At 40.2% G+C, this 18,422-nt stretch overlaps 2 protein-coding genes across 5 annotated transcripts in view; one reads left to right on the top strand and one right to left on the bottom strand.

Annotated features, from left to right (window-relative positions):
* Positions 1-18,422, bottom strand: part of LPXN (leupaxin) — a 49,299-nt gene that overhangs the window by 30,743 nt on the left and 134 nt on the right. The window contains exons 1-2 of one of the 4 annotated variants that reach the window (XM_077116186.1): positions 14,488-14,628; positions 154-311 (exon numbers count right to left, since the gene is read on the bottom strand). In XM_077116186.1, coding sequence (XP_076972301.1) covers positions 154-311; positions 14,488-14,500 — 171 coding nt within the window. In that variant the 5' untranslated portion in view covers positions 14,501-14,628. Of the gene's footprint in view, positions 1-153; positions 312-14,487; positions 14,629-18,422 lie in introns of those variants that run through there. The other 3 variants (XM_077116188.1, XM_077116185.1, XM_077116187.1) reach the window with 3 other exon arrangements.
* Positions 17,763-18,422, top strand: part of ZFP91 (ZFP91 zinc finger protein, atypical E3 ubiquitin ligase) — a 52,552-nt gene continuing 51,892 nt past the window's right edge. Inside the window, exon 1 of the mRNA XM_077116184.1 lies at positions 17,763-18,196. Within this exon, the coding sequence (XP_076972299.1) occupies positions 17,838-18,196 (359 nt within the window). The 5' untranslated portion in view covers positions 17,763-17,837. The remainder of the gene's footprint in view (positions 18,197-18,422) is intronic.

Raw genomic sequence — 18,422 nt, 5'->3', positions numbered from 1 at the left:
ACAAAAATAACCATCTTTAAGTTATCATTGAGGGATTTTTTCTCATTGTTGAATATACGATTCTCCTTTCATATCATCTTCTGTGGACTATAATTTGTTTTAAGAAATTCCCTCAAACACCTATAGACAAGAAACTATAATATATGAAGTTACCCTCAAGGGATTTGTGTCATCATGAACAGAAAGGGCATTTGAAGTCTCAGCAAGGTTACTTTCCTTTGTGGGATGCTGATCCAGGGGAAGATTGGTTGGGTTGGAATATTCATCACTGTCCTGGAGGGTTGAACGTTCCAATTCTTCCAATAATGCATCTATATCATTAAAAATAAAACAAAAGACTCATAATACGGAATATATAAGTTCCTGGAATCATTTTCCCTTTATATATCCCCACAATACCCCCATTCATCAACCTCTCTCTTCCGTGAAGGCAATTTTCAAACACCTTTCCTTATTATACTTAGTATCCTTTAAGAATATGTTCTATTCCACCAGGATAGCTTCAATGCATCTGCAGATTGTAGCCTGCTTCTTCTTTCCCATGGTTGTATTCATTTTCATAATCTCATTCTATAATTTGATTTGTTATATTGGAGGATATCAATTTTTATCACTCATTTAGGGTAGACGTCACACAAAGATCTCCAATTACAAACACAAATCCTACGTATGTTTCAAATCAGAAAAACATAAACAATTATATTACAGCTTTTCAAAATATAACAGGGCAGATGAAGGTGGCAGAGTAAGATGCTCCAATGTTCTGTGCCCCATTGAAGTTTTAAACAACAAGCAAAACCAGGCAAAGCCGTCTTTCTCAGAGTTTTGCAAAAACAGTGCAAGGGCTGTAGTAACTGGGCAAGCATCAAGTCTAGAAAAAAGCAACTTAAAAACTGTAGGAAAACCACACAGCACCATGGCTGCCCCTTCTCCCACTTTTTCCCCAGGTCAGCAAGGAGCCAGTCCACACTCCAGTATGAATCCCTGGTGCTACGGTGCATGTATTATCTCCACCAACCAGAATCAGGACATTTCTTGCAGATTTACCATCTGTGCTGGTTTGAAAGGATGCATGGACGCTAGAAAAGGCATGTTTTAATCAAAATCCCATTTTGTAATGGCAGAGTAATCCTTATTCAGTACTGTATATTTGAATCTGTAATTAGATAATCTCCCTGAAGATGCGATTTAATCAAGAGTGGTTGTTAAACTGGATTAGGTGACGACATGTCTCCACCCATTTGGGTGGGTCTTGATACGTTTCTGGAGTCCTATAAAAGAGGAAACATTTTGGAGAATGGGAGATTCAGAGAGAGCAGAGAATGCTGCAACACCACGAATCAGAGAGTCCATCAGCCAGCACTTTGGAGATGAGGAAGGAAAACGCCTCCCAGGGAGCGTCATGAAATAGGAAGCCAGGAGAAGAAGCTAGCATAGCAGATGATGCCATGTTCACCATGTGCCCTTCCAGATGAGAAAGGAACCCTGACCATGTTCACCATGTGTCCTTCCAGCCAACAGAGAAACCGTGATTGTGTTTGCCATGTGCCTTCTCACTAGAGCGGAACCTTGGACTTCATCAGCCTCCTTGAACCAAGGTATCTTTCCCTGGATGGATACCTTTGATTGGACATTTCTATAGATTTGTTTTAATTGGGACATTTTCTCAGCCTTAGAACTGTAACCTAGCAACTTATTAAATTCCCCTTTTTAAAAGCCATTCTGTTTCTGGTATATTGCATTCTGGCAGCTAGCAAACTAGAACACCCTCCTAGAACTTACCTCACAAGTAGATTCAGCCTGAAGGGAAGCTGAAACACTGTGAGAAAGCAATTAAAATCACACCACACAGAGTGAGCCACGGTGGCTCAGCAGGCAGGAATGCTCGCCTGCAATGCCAGAGGATCCGGGTTCGATTCCCGGTGCCTGCCCATGTGAAAAAAAAAAAAAAATCACACCTGACAAAGGCAAAGAATTTTCAGATATAAGACATAAAATACAGTGCCCAGGAGCAGAAGGATAGACCATCTCCTAGGAGAAGAGGGGACATTCAGACCCATGTACATGGAAGAATTCCTAAGGTCATGTGTGTCCAGGATACTCTCTGGATACAAGCATAAGGAACAGGCATGACAGTAATTAAATTTGAGAGATAACATGCAAAAATATTAAAATTTGCATCATCCAATAAGAGATTACAATGAACAGAAAGAAATAGGAAATGCTGGCCCATGCAAAAGAGCAAGACAAAAAATTAGAAACCATCAGTGAAGAAGACCAGACAAAGATTTCTAAAAACTTGTCTCAAGTGTGAGCAAACAGCTCAAAGAAATCATGGAAATGATACATGAACAAAGAAAAAAATTAACGAAGTGGTAAAAATTATAAAAAGGAACCAAAAAGACAACATTTGAAACAGTCACTTTTGTTTCTTTTGGGGGACTGTCTTCAGGCATTAAAGTTGACAATTTGATTCCATTCTAAATTTTCACAGTGTTTTTTGATAAATATGACTTACCGTGGATAAATTTTTACTTTTCCTTTGGGTTCCTTTTATTACTCCACCCACTTAAGATTTGACTGGACTTGAGAAATCAAGCATTGATGCTCCTGATTATTCCTGGGGTTTTGAGATTTTACAGGAGAAAGACTGTCTTTGAAAACTTAGCAAAAGATAGTGTATTAAGTGTTTAATGTGTTGCATATTAAGTTAGGTAGCCTTAACGTATGTGTCCAGGATGAAATAGTGCCAATTACTATGTGAAAAGATGATTGCGGGGGGGGGGGGGGAAGGGAGAGTGTTTATTTATAGAAATGAAGTAAAATAAATAAAACCATCATGCTGAGTGAAATGAGCCAGACACAGAAGGACAAATACTGCATGGTTCACATTTCTACAAATACATAAAAAAAATATGATGTCAGGAAAGATAGATGTGTGGCATTACAAGTTCCTCTTGCTGTTTGTTATTTATCATAGGTTATGCCTGTGGTAACAACCCCCACCCCCCTCCCCCACCGCCCCTTGCATCTCAGAGGCCTAACAAAATAAAGGTTAGTTCTCACTTATGCTCCATGTCTAACACAGGTTGGTAGAGGAGCTCTGCTCAATCACTTAGAGGCCCAGTTGCAAGAGGCCCCATTTTCATTCAGCTTCCTGTTAGGTCGGGGGAACAGGGAAGGTCACCATGATTCGAGCTGTGTAAAATGTGCTGTCCCTTCTAGACGTCACCTAACCCCCTTCCTTAAAAACCGCCCGCACCAGGACCCAGAGGCAAACTCACTACTCCCTACCTTGAGTTCTGTGAGCTCTGCCCAGGAGTGCAGGAATAAACTGGCTCACTCTAAAGTTTCTTGATCTGCCTCTTCTCTCTTTTGCCTCCTAAACCTTACACTTCCAAAATCACTGGGGTAGATATGATGGTTAGTTTTAAGTGTCAACTTGGCTAGACTATAGTTGAAAGTCTCGGGCTGGGTGGAGGTTGGACATTCAAAGCAGAGACAGAGACATGACACCAGCAGTGGGGGAAGGAAGATTTATTAGCAGAGGGATAATATGGAGAGTTGATTCAAGAAATCAACTCCTGCCTCCCCGGCTTCAAGTAGGGGTTTTAAAGGGAGTTGGGGTTAGAGTTAGTGGGGTTTCTCACAGGTGGGTCCTTGGGAGTTTGGCGGCCTTCCATTGGCAAGAACACTGCCTTAGTTCAGCAAGGTTGTAACTGCTGGAGGGGGAACGTTTGGGCAAGGCAGTTTTATCACAAGAATGCTGCAAGGTCATAACTGCTAGAGGGAGCATGTTTAGCAACAAGGGTCTATCTCCAGAACGCAGCTGCTGGAGGTGGCAGTTGGAGAGTTTCCAGATGTTGATTCTCTGCAGTAGTATTTTCATCCTTGCTTGTTTCCCTGGTTCAGCTCACACAATAGTAACTAGTTATTCATTCAAACATTAATCTAGGTGTTGCTGTGAAGGTATTTAGTAGATGAGATTCACGTCTGTAATGAGTTGATTTTAAGTAAAGAACATATCTTTGAGAATCCTGGTGGGCCTCATCCAATTACAGCAAAAAAATTTTTTTTTAAAATCTCTGTCTGTCTATACTATATCAAGAGAATAAAAGTGGGAGACAATGGTTGAAGCAGGGTATTATGAATGTTATTAATATCACTGAATTGTATCCTCAAAAGTGGTTAAAATGGAAATTCTTACATTCTATATATGTTGCCACAATAAAAATAAATTTCCACCTTGTTAAAAAAAAAAAAAAGGAACCAAAAGAAAGGCTGGAGCTGAAGATCATGTAACTAAATTTAAAATTCCCTAGAGGGTTCCAAGAGCAGATTGGAACTGACAGAAGAAAGAACCTGTGAACTTGATGATAAAACAACTGGAATCATTCAGTCTGAGCATCAGAAAGAAAAAAGAATGGAGAAAAGTGAAGAGAACCTAAAAATCTCTGGAACACCATCAGCATACATATGTAACAGGAGTCCCAGAAGGAAAATAACAAGGGAAAGAGGAAGAACATTCTAAAGCAACATGGCTGAAAACTTCCAAAATTTAACAAAAGACATGAATAAATGCACCCAATATAGAAAGAAGAACTAATAACAATTTTTACCAAACTTTCAAAAAACTGACGAGGAGGAAACACATCATAACTCATTCTAATATAAGTATTATGAAAGAAAGCTAAGAACATCACAAATGTAGAAAAACTACAGACCAATATCCCTTATAAATATAAATGCAAAAGATCCCCAACTAAATACTAGCAAATTAAATCCAACAGCACATTAAAAGGATTATGCAGCATAACAAAAAAGGATTTATCCTAGGAATGCAAGAGTGGCACAAGGTAAGAAAAGCAATCAATCAGTGTAGTACACACTGTTGATAGAATGAAAGGGAAAAAAGACACATGGGATCCACTTCCTGACTTTAAAATTTATTATAAACTACAGGAGTCAAAACAGCATGGTCCGACACAAGGATATATATATATATATAGACCAATGGAATCTAAAGGAGACCTCAGAAATAGACTTACATCTATAGGAAATTGATTTTTTTTTTCTTTTTAAAAGGTGTTATTGGTCATATACAAAATAAAGAAAATCTTATATGTCACACACACACACTATGAACAGCAATAAATACCCAGGGGGGCCAGTCCAGTGCTGCCCCTCCTGGATAATAATTTAGCAATTAATACTGCACAGGGCCGGGTCCCCCACTCCAGGCCCAGCCTGCTCACGCTGCCCCTGACAACGGACAGCAAGGACCAGGTGCAGGGTCCCTAGGCCCTTCGTCCCTAGATCTTTAACACCTGTCCCCCCACCTCAACCCACCCAGTCCCAGGGTACTTCCCCCACCCTCTGTCCCCAGGCTCTCCCAGCTGCAGCCCTAGGTGGGGCAGGTGGTGTAGCAAGGCTGCTGCTCTGGGCACAGTGGACATTTGTGCAGCTGGGCACAGACTCATGACATGCAGGCCAAAGCAGGACAGGCATGGCGGTCTTGCTGGCATGACCCTATAGCAAATTGATTTTTTTTTATCACCATTTTTTCTTTCTTTTTTGTGAAAAATAACACATACACAAAAAAGCAAGAAATTCCAAAGCACAGCACCACAATTAGTTGTAGAACATATTTCAGAGTTTGACATGGGTTGAATTCCACAATTTTAGGTTTTTACTTTTAGCTGCTCTAAGATACTGGAGGCTAAAAGAGATATCAATTTAATGATTCAGCAATCATATTCATTTGTTAAGTTCTGTCTTCTCTGTATAATTACACCATCACCTTTGATCTTTCTATCACTTTCTTTAGGGATGTTTGGGCTACGGCCATTTTAAATTCTTCATGTTGGAAGGGGCTGTCACTAATACAGGGTAAGGAGATGGAACTAGCTGATGTTTTAGAGAGGCTGGGCTAGGTTTCAGGACTTATATGGACCGTGAAACTATCTGGAGGTTGTAGGTTTCTGGAAAGTTACTCTAGTGCCTGGAATCCTTGTGGAATCTTATATATTGCCCTAGGTGTTCTTTAGGATTGGCTGGAATGGTCCTGGTTGGGGGTTGGCAGGTTATGATAGGGAGCAAGGTCTACCTGAAGCTTGCATAAGAGCAACCTCCAGAGTAGTCTTTCAACTCTATTTGAACTCTCTCTGCCACTGACATTTTATTAGTTACACTTTTTCCCCCTTTTAGTCAAGACGGAATTGTTGATCCCACGGTACCAGGGCCAGATTCATCCCTGAGAGCAAATTGACTTTTGACAACACTGCCAAGTCCACTTAGTTGAGAAAGAATAGTCTCTTCAACATATGGTGCTGGGAAAACTATATCCATATGCAAAAGAACGGATGACCCCTGTCTCGCACAATAAAATTAACTCAAAATGAATCAAAAGCCTAAATATAAGTACCAAAACTTATAGAAGAAAATTTAGGGAAGCATATTCAGGATCTTGCATTGGACAACGGTTTCTCAGACTTTACACTCAAAACATAAGCGATAACAACAAAAATAGATATATGGAAACTCCTCAAAATTAAAACTCTGTGCATCAAAGAATATTATCATGAAAGTGAAAAGACAACCTACTCATTGGGAGAAAATATTTGGAAACTACATATCTGATAAAAGTTAATACTTAGAATATATAAAGAACTTCTTCAACTCAACAATAAAAAGACAAACAACCCAAATTTAAAAAATGGAAAATATACTTGAATTGACATTTCTCTAAAAAGGATATACAAATTCTAAAAAGCACAGGAAAAGATGCTCAACATCTCTAGCTATTAGGGAAATGCAAATTAAAACCACAATAAGATAACATTTTACACCTATTAGATTGGCTACTATTAAAAAAAAATTAAGTATTAGAGAGGATGTGGGGAAATAGGGGCACTCATTCATTCTGGTAGGAATATAAAATGGTGCCGATTCAGTGGAAGACAGTTTGGCAGTTCCTCAGAAAGCTAAGGAATAATTCTATATTTACCATTTGACCGTGCAATCCGTCTACTAGGTATATACCCAGGAGAATTGAAAGCAGGGATTCAAACACATATTTGCATTATGATTGATGTTCATATCAGCATTATTCACAATTGCCAAAAGATGGAAGCAACCCAAGCATCCATTAATCAATGGATAAACAAAATGTGGTATATACATACATTAGAATATTACCCAATTGTACAAAGGAATGAAACCCTCATACATATGACAACATGGATGAACCTTGAAAACATTATGCTGAGTGAAATAAGATAGACACAAAAGGACAAATATAGTATGATCTTGCTGATATGAAATAATTATAATAAGCAAACATAGAGTTAGAACCTAGAATATAGGTTACAGGGTTGGGTTGAGGGTAGAGAATGGGGAGTTAATGCTTAATTAGCACAGAATTTCTATTTAGGTTGATGGTAAAGTTTTCCAAATGGATGGTGGTAATGGTGACCGTAGCACAATATTGGGAGGGTAATTAACGGCACTCAATTATATATGTGAATATGGTTAAAAGGGGAAATTTTACATCATATTTACGTTATTAGAACACAAATTAGAAGAGAAAATATAGGACAGTATTACACAGTGATCCCTATTGTAAACGAAGGACTAGAGTTAACAGAACATGGATAAAAAGGTTCTTTCATAAATTATCACAAATACATCACATTAATGCAAAACGTCAACAATAGGGTGTTATATGGGAAAAATACATCTAATGTAAACTATGGACTATAGTTAATAGTACAGTGTTAATATTCATATGTCAATTTTAACAAAGGCACTACACTAATGCAGAGTGTCAATAATGGGGATATATGGAAACTGCCTTTTTAATGTGATTTTTCTGTAAACCTACAACTTGTAAAAAAAAAATTAAAAACCCCATGTGATCATCTTAATTGACACAGAAAAGGTATTTGATAAAATTCAGCATCCCTTCTTGACACAAACACTCAGGAAATTAGGAATAGAAGGAAACTTCCTCAGCATGATAAAGGGCATATATGAAAAACCCATCAGTAATATCATACTCAATGGTGAAATACTGAAAGCTTTCTCCCTAAGACTGAAACAAGACGTCTCTACTTTCATCACTGCAATTCAACACTGTACTGATATTACAATTCAATTAACAGGAAAAAGAAATAAAAGGCATCCAAATTGGAAAAGAAAAAATAAAACTATCCCAATTTGCAGATGACATGATTCTATATAGAGAGAAATCCCAAAGGATCTACCAAAAAAAGGCTAGAAAAGTTAATAAGTGATTTCAGCAAAGTGGTGGGATACAAGATCACCATGCAAAATACAGTGGCATTTCTATACACCATCAAGGAACAATCTGAAAAGGAAATCAAGGAGACAACTACTTTTACAATAGCAATTAAAAGAATCAAATATCTAGGAATAAATTTAATCTAGGATGTAAAAGATTCGTATGTAGAAAACTAAAAACCATTGCTGGACCGTGCAACAGTGGCTCAGTGGCAGAATTCACTCCTGCCATGCCGGAGACCTGAGTTCGATTCCTAGTGCCTGCCCATGCAAAATAAAATTAAAAAAAAAAAAATGCTGAAAATAATTAAGGAAGACCTAAACAAATGGAGCACTTAATATTGTTAGGATGTCAGTACTACCCAAAGCAATCTACAGATTTAAGAGAAACCTAATCAAAATTCCATTAACCATCTTTTCTAAGTGGAAAAGCTATCCACCAGATTCATATGGAAGGGGAAGGAACCTTAAAAATCAAAACCATCTTGAAAAAGAAGAACAAAATTGGAGAACACACACTTCCTCATTTTAAAACTTATTACAAAGCTTCAGTTATCAAAACATTGTGATACTGGCATAAGCACAAACATAAGAGCCAATGGAAGAAAACTGAGACTCCAGAAATAAATTCTTATATCCATGGCCAACAGGTTGTATACAGGGGTGCAAGTTTCACTGAAGAACAGACCCTTCAACAAATGTTGCTGAGAAAACTAGATTATCTGCATAGAAAAGAAATGAAAGTGGACCTCTACTTCACACGGTATGCTAAAATCAACTCAAAATATATCAATGCCCTAAATATAAATAAAATCCTTAGAAGGAAACATGGATAAATATCTTCAAGATCTTGTATTAGACATTGTATTCTTAGGCTTCACACCAAAAACAGGAGCAACAAAAGAACAAATGGGTAAATTGGACGTCATCAAACTGTAAAACTTTTGTGCAAAGAACAGTATCAAGAAATTGAAAAGACAACCAACAGAATGAGAAAAGATGTGGAAACCATACACAATATATAAAGAATTCCTACAACTTAAAAACAAAAAGACAAACCACCCAATTAAAAACTGGATAAAGAACTTGAATAGACATTTCTCCAAAGAAGAAATACAAATGGCCAGGACATACGTGAAAAAGATTCTCAACATCAATAGCCAGTAGGGAAATGCAAATCAAAACAACAATGACATACCCCTCCAACCCCACTAAAATGGCTGTTTTTTGCAAATGGAAAATAACAAATGCTGGCATGGGATTGCTGGCAGTTTGGTGGTTCCTCAAAATGTTAAACATAGAACTACCATATGACCCAGTAATCCCATGTCTAGGGACACACCCAAAAGAATTGAAAGCAGGGACTCAAACATATATATGCATATCGATGTTCACAGTAGTACCATTCACAATAACCAAAAGGCAAGGCAGTCCAAGTGTCCATCAACAGATGAATGGATTAATAAAATGTGGTATATATGTACAATGGAATATTATTCACTCATGAGCAGGAATGAAGTTCTGAAATATACTGCAACATGGATGAACTTTAAAGACATCACATTGAACGAAATAAGGCAGACAAAAGGATATAAGTTGCTTGATTCCACTTAAATGAAATGAATAAATATGCAAATTCATACAGACAGAAAGTAGAACACATTTAGCAGGGATACGGGAGGGGAACTGTATTTAAAGCATCTTGGGGGGACTGTCTCTATTTGGTGTGATGGAAAAGTTCAGTAACACATATGGGTGATGGTAGCACATCATTGATCATATTAATGATTAATCCACTGAACTGTTTGCTTGGGAGTAGTTGAAATAGAAAATTTTTGTTGTATATATATTACCCAATTTTTTAAAAAAGAAACTAAAGAGACAATTAAATGATCTTAGACTAGATCTAATAATGAAGGATAAAATGCCAAAAATGACATTATTGGTACAATTGAAAAAATTGGTATATAGACTAAATTTGATAACAATGTTAAACTTTTTGAACTTGATCATTGGATTTAATGTGCATACATAAGTGAACATCCTTCTCTTGGGAAATATACATGGAGCTATCAAGTGGTAAAGGAGTATAATTTATGAACCCTACACTCAAATGTTTAGGAGAGAAAGAGAGAAAGACATAGCAAATATGGAAAAATGTTAAATGTTGGTAAATACTGATATATAGATAGAGGGTATATTGACATTTTCTGTCTTATTTTTGTTACTTTTCTGTAAGTTTAAAATTCCTTCAAACTAAAATGTTTATACACACTTACCAGAGCAGTAATACTTACTCTTAACCTTGATTATTTTGTCAGAAATCTCAAGAATTATCCCAAGCTACATAACAAATTCTGAAAACCAATATAAGTACCCTATCTTTTATTATGTGGGGAGGTAAAAGGGTTGGAAAGAAAACTGAGATATTGCAAAATCTAGCAAGATGTCACAATCCAAATAGTTATGATTTATTTTTCCGTCAGATTTCTTGGGAAAAGCCAATCAATTTTATAAAGATTACACTATTATTACCTCTTTATGATGAATTCATATTAATAATAAAAATACATGCCAGGTACTGCATTCAGGAATTTACATATTTCATTTAATCATCTTTATGCTTTGAGGCAAGTAATTTTATCAGCCTCTGTTTTTAAATGGATAAAGGAAGGCAAAGAACATAACTGGCTTGTGGTCATGCTGCTACTAAGAGCAGAACCAGGACTTGAATTTTGGCTATCTGACCCCTAGCCCATACTTCTAGTCAGACATTTCACTCCACATTCTCCCATGGATTATCTGAGTCACCTTAAGCATGGCATTACCTTTTCTGAAGCCATGTACTCATCTACATAATTAAGTGACTGGTAGAACAACATTTTCCAAATCAAGTATCCAGACCCTTTAGTGGATTTCTACTGGATTTCTTAACGCAGGTTAAGAAACTTTTTTAAAAGTTTGCAAAATATTACATGAGATTATTTCTAAGGACCTGCCTTGCTTTGAAGTCCTCAGCATAAGAAAACGAACTTTATAGGTCACTAAAAAGCCAATTTTCATTTATTTCAGAATGAGAGGGGTGGTATTGATGTATTATGGAAGGATCTAATCATTTCTTAAAATTATAATCCTCATAGATCCCTCTACGTCATCCATCTCAAAAATGGTGACTTTTATATAGAATTGTAGAGATAAAAAAAAAAAAAAACTGAACTAAGTTCTTCAGGATAAATGACCTTTCAACAAATAAGCTGTAATGGGGAGAAAGAGATCAAGGGGGATTTATAGATTAAGATGATTTTAAAAGACACAACTAAAATCAATGTATGAACTGATTTAGATCCTTAACTAAACTAAAAAAACAACAAGAGACTACCAAATACTGACCTGATGTTCAATAATATTGAAGAAATTCCTGTTAAAATTTTTAAGTGTGATAATGGTATCTCAGGGTATTAATTAATTACAGTTAAGGATTTTTTGGAGTGTGATCATGGTACTACAATTATCTGTATGTAATGTATACATTTATTTATTTTAGAGATTAATGCTGAAATATTTACAGAGGAAATGATATACCATGTGGAATTGCTTTACAATAATCCAGCACAGAAAGAATGGCTAGGTATATAATGAAATAAGATTAGCCCAGGGAAAAAAAGAAGAAAAAAAACAAAAATAAAAGAGGATTAGCCAAGGGTTGATGATTATTTAAGCTGGTTGTTGGTTTTAACAGTTGTCACTAAACTGCTTTCTTTACTTTCTTATATATTGAATATTCTTTATAATGAAAGGTTTTAAAAAAAGAAAAGGAAAAGGAGAGAAATAAAGATAAAAAGAAAGCTAAGGTAGAAAGAGAAAGTAAAAGCATTGTCTCAGAATAGGCAATCTGAGAAAATTCGGGAATTACAAATTTTCATTCTGCATTTCTCTATTAAGAGATAGCCTCTATTTTTTTTTCTTCTAATGTCTACGCTCTGCTTCAATCAGACATCAAAGATCCTCTTGGATTCAATGGATTCAAATTTTAAAAATCGTTGACTATTGTCAATGATTGACAGTGTAAAAGACTGGGGGCAGGGGAAAACATCCTCTATAAGAGAAGTAAATCATATTACTAAGAGTTCCTTTTAAGAGCACCAGCTAACGAAAGTTATTAAGACCCTTCCTTCTGGGTCATGAGTTAGGCCTTTCTCTTCCTGTTTTCTGAGTGCACATATCACGAGCACCCCAAAATCATCTTGCTTCAGGCCACATTCTGTAACTCGAAGATAACTGATTTTAGTAAGACAAATAAGGGGTTACTGGTGGGGATGGGGAGTGGAAACTAGATCGAAAACTCTATAGTCCTTTACTTCACCTACAGCGCAAACCCCTTTCTAGAAATCAGATAATACTGCCATCATTAATAGAAAAAGAGTAAAATGAAGATTCTTGGGTGTCCTCATGATTTGTACGATTGCATCCCTAGTCATAAAATCTGCTACTGCTGCCCCTTTAGCATTTCCCTGTAATGGTGTTTAGGTAAAACCTTCTGGGTGGATAGTAGCCTACTATCCTCGTGGAAGTACTGTAGAGAGGGAGTATCTGCTCTTCTTTGCCTACCAATACCGGATGCTGTGTCTCCACCCAAAATTTTGTGGGTAATTATTGGGCTGTTGACAAGCTAAAGAAAGCTGCTCAGGTGCAGCTATCTGGGCAATCTATGCCAATGATGCTTTTCACATTTCTGGACCAGATTTCTCTACCGTCCATTCTGCTTAAGAGAGGCAAAATTGTGCAAATATACCATTTTTTTAATGTCTGGGTTCCTTCATTAGTGGGAACATTTGAGCCAACACACCTCTCAAAGCAGTAATTACCTTGAAGCTTAATTGGTTTTGGGGTAAGATGCTCCTGAGAGTGACCCTGAACAGGTTATTTTCTTTTTCTTCAATTTCTCATTTGAAAGAAAGACAGATGATGCTATTTCAGACGGTTGCTGTGGATGCTAAAACGACATATGTAAAAATGCCTGGCTTTTGCTTAAGTCACTGAATAAATAAACATTAGTTTTCTTTTCAATTACATGCATGAAAACCATTAGGTATCTCGGAAATTAAAATGTAGAGCTAAATCCTAGGGGAACTCAGGCAAAAATCTGGATTTTCCCAATACTCACACAGGATTTGGACACTATCCCAAGTCCAAAATGGATTCTATCCCAAGCATGAAAATAGACTTTACATCAAAAGGAACTCAATATTTGTTGAACACCCACTTCTCTTCTTCAATCAACATCACTTCCCTCTGTTATTTGCCTTTCTTCCTTCCTCAAGTCACACCCAAATGAACAAAATAAGACAACATGCACAATATTGTTGTTGTTTATACTTTTTACATACCCCAAACACACAAAAACCCAGTACACTATGGAATTAATATAGTTGGGAAATTGGGTAAAGGTTAGTGACTCAGTGTTAGTGAGGATGTCAGCAACAAAACCTGGCAAAGGCTATGAAATGAGTCCCAAGAATGACAAACCAGTTTACTTAACTCTAAAGGTTTGAAATTAGGGTTTTCTCTGCAATAGTTCCACTGCCGGTTTTAATTGTATCGGAGTGGGAGAAGGTATCATATTTGCAGGACATAGTAATCTTTTCCTTCAGAATAGCTCTGAATAAAAAGCTCAGCAACAAAACCACTAGAATTACAGTGCAATGCCTTCTTGATTTAATATTAAACCATGAAACAAATGAAACCGCCCTGGCCTTTCTCCAACCCCTGCTGATCTCACTCCAGTACTTCTGTTCCATTTCTCTTCCTTATAACACCCTTCTCCACCTTTCACCGTTTCCCCCAGATCACCAGCAGTGTAACCCCCGTATGATCTCCAGGAGTCCCAGAGGTGCAAAATGCCCACGTTAGAAAAACAATTGTAATCACAATTTTGTCCAAAAGTATTCGTGGGAGTTTACTCTGTAATTAGCACCAAGCTCTCTGCCTATTGTGCTACTGCAAACAGTGAACTAATAGTTGCCCAAAACAATCAAAGCTCCTCACGCTTCACTCTTGGTTGGACTGAAGATAAAAGTGAAAATAAAATTCTTTCAGTAATGCTCTCAATCTGGCTACCCTACCCACACAAGGAGACATCAGCCAAATCCTCACTCTCTTAGTTTCTCCTAAAAGCTCCTCACTCACCCAACTCTTCCATTGCCACACTCAAGATGCTCTGGTCCCACAGATTGTAAGGTGCTGCTTTGGCATGTGCAGAAAAAGACTGCAAAGGAACTGGTGAGACAATGTGAAGCAGCCTCTATAACCCTTTTTAGTTCCTGTATTTGCTTAACACTTCCTCTCTTTTGATTTGGTGACTTAAAAAAAAAAAACTTTTTGTAGGTCACAACTTTAAAAATGAAATGAAACTGACAAAAGAAAGGCACTAGTAGGATTTGAGTTCTGGCAGTGCATTTGCAAGGGTGATGAGATTCAAAATTAACTTAGCAAAATTTGAGCACCTACTACATGCCAGGATACATCTTGAATCCATGGGAATGGCAGATTTGCACGTAAGTTTTTTTTTTTTCCCCAGTGTGAACATCCCACTTTATGCAGCAGGAAGCTTTTTTTTTTTTTTTTTCTGTATCTCTGGGGGACCATGGAGGCATAGTCTCCATAAAATTTCCATCAGAGTCAACTAACACCAATTCATTTTGCTATCTTTGCTTATCTAATTATTGAGAAATTAGGCTTGGCTGCTTTTCTGAATAGATTGTAAATCCTTTAGAGGCAGGGCAGAGGCTTAAGCATGTTTGAATTTTCAGAGCCTGGCTTATTTCAGGAGTCTAAAATGCAAATATTTATAAGGGTCATGAACAATGAAGCTGGAAGGTTTAGACTTTAGTCATGTTTGGATTTTCAAGGCCTGGCTTATTTCATGGGTCCAAAATGCAAACATTTATAGGAGTCATGAAAGAACGAAGCTGGAAGTTTTAAGACAACAGGTGCTAAGAATCTGACAGTCTAATTAAGCTTAAATCCCAGCCTAGTTAAATTGCCTTGTAACAGTTTTTGTGAAAAGTGAGCCAAGATTAACTTTCATCTTTTATACCACTGTGATTTTACTCACCTTGAATGAGATAACCCATTTACCAAATACCTACTCTGAGAAGATAGTATGGAAAGAACTTAAATTATGGCCCTGCAGAATACATATTTTTCCCATTTTTACCAGTGGGTGAAATAGATTTAGCTAATAGATAAGCTGCTAAAAATTCAGACTTGAATTCAAAGCCTGAAATCCTTCCTCAGCAACACAGTGGTCTTTTTCTTTTACATTGATCTAAAGGAATTATTCATTTTCCAGCTCAATGTGTCTCTAAGACTTTTTTTTTAAATGTAAAGGAAATTCCCAATCTGCATTACTTTGAGCAGCCATTGGGTGTCAGTGCTGTTCTAAGGCTGCTCACAGCGAGCAAGCGTTTGGAAAAAACTTCCCATCCAACTTTGCCAGTTTTTAGAACTGAAAATGACAGTAGCCCTGTGAAAGTGTAAAACACCCAGTAGAGAATATTAAAGATTTGCCTAACTGGAACGGTTACTGAGCCAAAATACTGGAAGGAAAAATGCATTTTAGCACTTGATTTGCAAATGTTGGACTCAGCCTACAGTTTAACTGAACGTTTAATATGAAATTTCGAATTGGGTCCCCATATCTTGTTCCCATCCTTTTTCTTCTGGGGCTTTTATTCCAGGATACTTCGTTTTGCACGGTAAAAGGACTGGTCTTATAAATCAGTCCTTGTTTATAATGGTTGGAAGGATGAGAGGAAGGGATACTAGTAGCCCACTGCATCTCCGGTTACAACTTATGATGAGCACATGGAAACTCCCTTCTGACGCATCAGGAAGACAACTTAGCTGCACCCACTACTGCGCAGATAATCAAGTTCTGAAGAAGCTACTATTCTGACCGCGTTTCCTGTGCAGCAAAACCATTTGTAAACCGCAGAAGTAGGCGGCTTCAGGGCGGGGAACATAAGGGAGTTCACTCCGGGTAGATCACTGAGGTCACGCGAACAACCCCTCACCTCTCTCTCCAGCTCAAGGTCTAAATTTCAGCAGGTGGCATCCCAACGACGTCTGGCAGAAAAGAAAACCTACAATGCGTTTCACAAACTTTTATTAAAAACCAATTGAGCGCTGGGCATTGCGCTAGGTCCCCAAGGACCCAACAGAACCAGATCCAGTCCTCGCCCTCTAAAAGCTCAGAGGTCAGTGGGTCACAGGATGACAAGACGAATAAATGTAAACGTGAACGCTGGTCGGTCCCAAAGGAGGTTTCCCCCGACCAAACCAAAGTAAGAGGCATTACGTGGCAACCCTGGAAATACTACGCTAGTGCTAAGCAAAAAGTACAAAACGAAGGAAAAAAACCTCCAGCCCGTTCAGACCACTAACTGGCTCAACATTTGGGCCCGGATTCGCGCACGGGTCACGGCCCAATCCGGAACCACGGCCATCCTGGAAAAGCAAACGCTGGCTGCAGAAAGAGAGCAAACTATCTTTCCCGGCATGCAACAGCCCAAAACTCCCAGCATCCTCTCAGACTCAGCTTTCGTGTCTTTTCCCCGCAGCATCCCACGAACAGGACTTCATCCCCCAGAATGCCTTTGGGAAAGGTGACCATGCGCATGCACTACGAGGCGGGTTCTCCTCGCCCACCATGACCCCACCTCCGTGCTACTACCGCCATTTTGTCAGAGACTTTCATCCGGCAGCCGACGGGGCTTTTTTTTCTTAAAGGAGAAGCGCCAGCTCAAAAAACTGACCCCGTCTCCCTGCAAGACCTGGCGGCGCTGGGGACAGAAAAGCCAGAGACAGGAAAGTGGACGCGGGGTGGAGGCCGAAAGATGCCCAGGCTGCTTCCGCGGTCTGAGGAAGATAGAGCCCTTGTGGCATGAACGGCTCCTTAGGGAGGCAGGTGCGCGCGCAGCCAGTTCAGGGTGCGTGCGAGGCGGGGAAAGGGGTGGTTTTCTTCCCACCGACTTCTCTTGTGAGACCTGCCCCTCCCACTGCCCTCAGCGCGCGCTGACATCCGGAAGGGGGAGAAAAGGTCACCTAGGGATTGTCGCGAGACGCAGCCGATTAACGGTGAGAGCGGGTACGCGGGGAAGGAAACCTCGCGCGCTCCCTTGGAGCCGTTTCCTGATTGGTTGAAGGAAAGGGTGAGGGGCGGGAACCCGATACGTCGCAGCGTGTGAAGCCGCGAGGGGCGGGGCCAGAAGCCTGTTCCTCCACCCCGATTGGCCCGCTTAGTGTCCGTGGCGGGCGCGCGCGCGCCGCCAGCTGCCGCGGGTCCTGAGTGGCAGGGGACCGGGGGGGGGGGCGCGCTCGGAGCCGGGCGAAGGGGAGGGGGGGAAAAGAGGAGCGCAGGGAGAGAGTGAGCCCGACGTTCCGGGAGGCGAGGGGGGCGGGGGGAGCAGCGCCGCGGCCGCCGCCGCCGCCGCCTCCGCCGCCTGGGACGAGGGGGTGGGGGACGGACGAGCCCGATGCCGGGGGAGACAGAAGAGCCGCCGAGACCCCCGGAGCAGCAGGATCAGGAAGGGGGAGAGGCGGCGGCGGCGGCCAACGCGGCTCCGGAGGAGCCTCAGCAACGGCCTCCTGAGGCGGCGGCGGCGGCGGCGGCGCCTGCGGGAACTACCAGCAGCCGCGTACTGAGGGGAGGTCGGGACCGGGGACGGGCCGCTGCGGCCGCCGCCGCCGCCGCTGTGTCCCGCCGGAGGAAGGCCGAGTATCCCCGCCGGCGGAGGAGCAGCCCCAGCGCCAGGCCTCTCGACGCCTCAGGGCAGCAGTCCCAGGCCGCGAAGCCCCCATCTCCAGCTCAGGGCAAGAGGAGTCCGAGACTCTTGTGAGTAATGCAGTCTTTCAGGCGGTGGGTAAGACCCCCCTCTGTCCTCACGCAACCCTCCCGGCTCCCGTAGCGCCCGCTCCACGTGACATCCTGCCTGCTCTGCCCCCTGCCGACTCCGCACGCCTGATGTCACACCGTTTCCCTATTACCGGTCTTATCACTTTCCTGCGCCCTCCTACCCCCCACCCCCTGGGGCCTTCTGCCAGTCAGGCCGCTGGCCCGC

The sequence above is a fragment of the Tamandua tetradactyla genome, chromosome 9 (assembly GCF_023851605.1).
Source record: "Tamandua tetradactyla isolate mTamTet1 chromosome 9, mTamTet1.pri, whole genome shotgun sequence".
In the NCBI taxonomy this organism is placed as follows: domain Eukaryota; kingdom Metazoa; phylum Chordata; class Mammalia; order Pilosa; family Myrmecophagidae; genus Tamandua; species Tamandua tetradactyla.
Note: the sequence above shows the minus strand (reverse complement) of the source record. Positions and strands in the feature narration are given on the sequence as shown.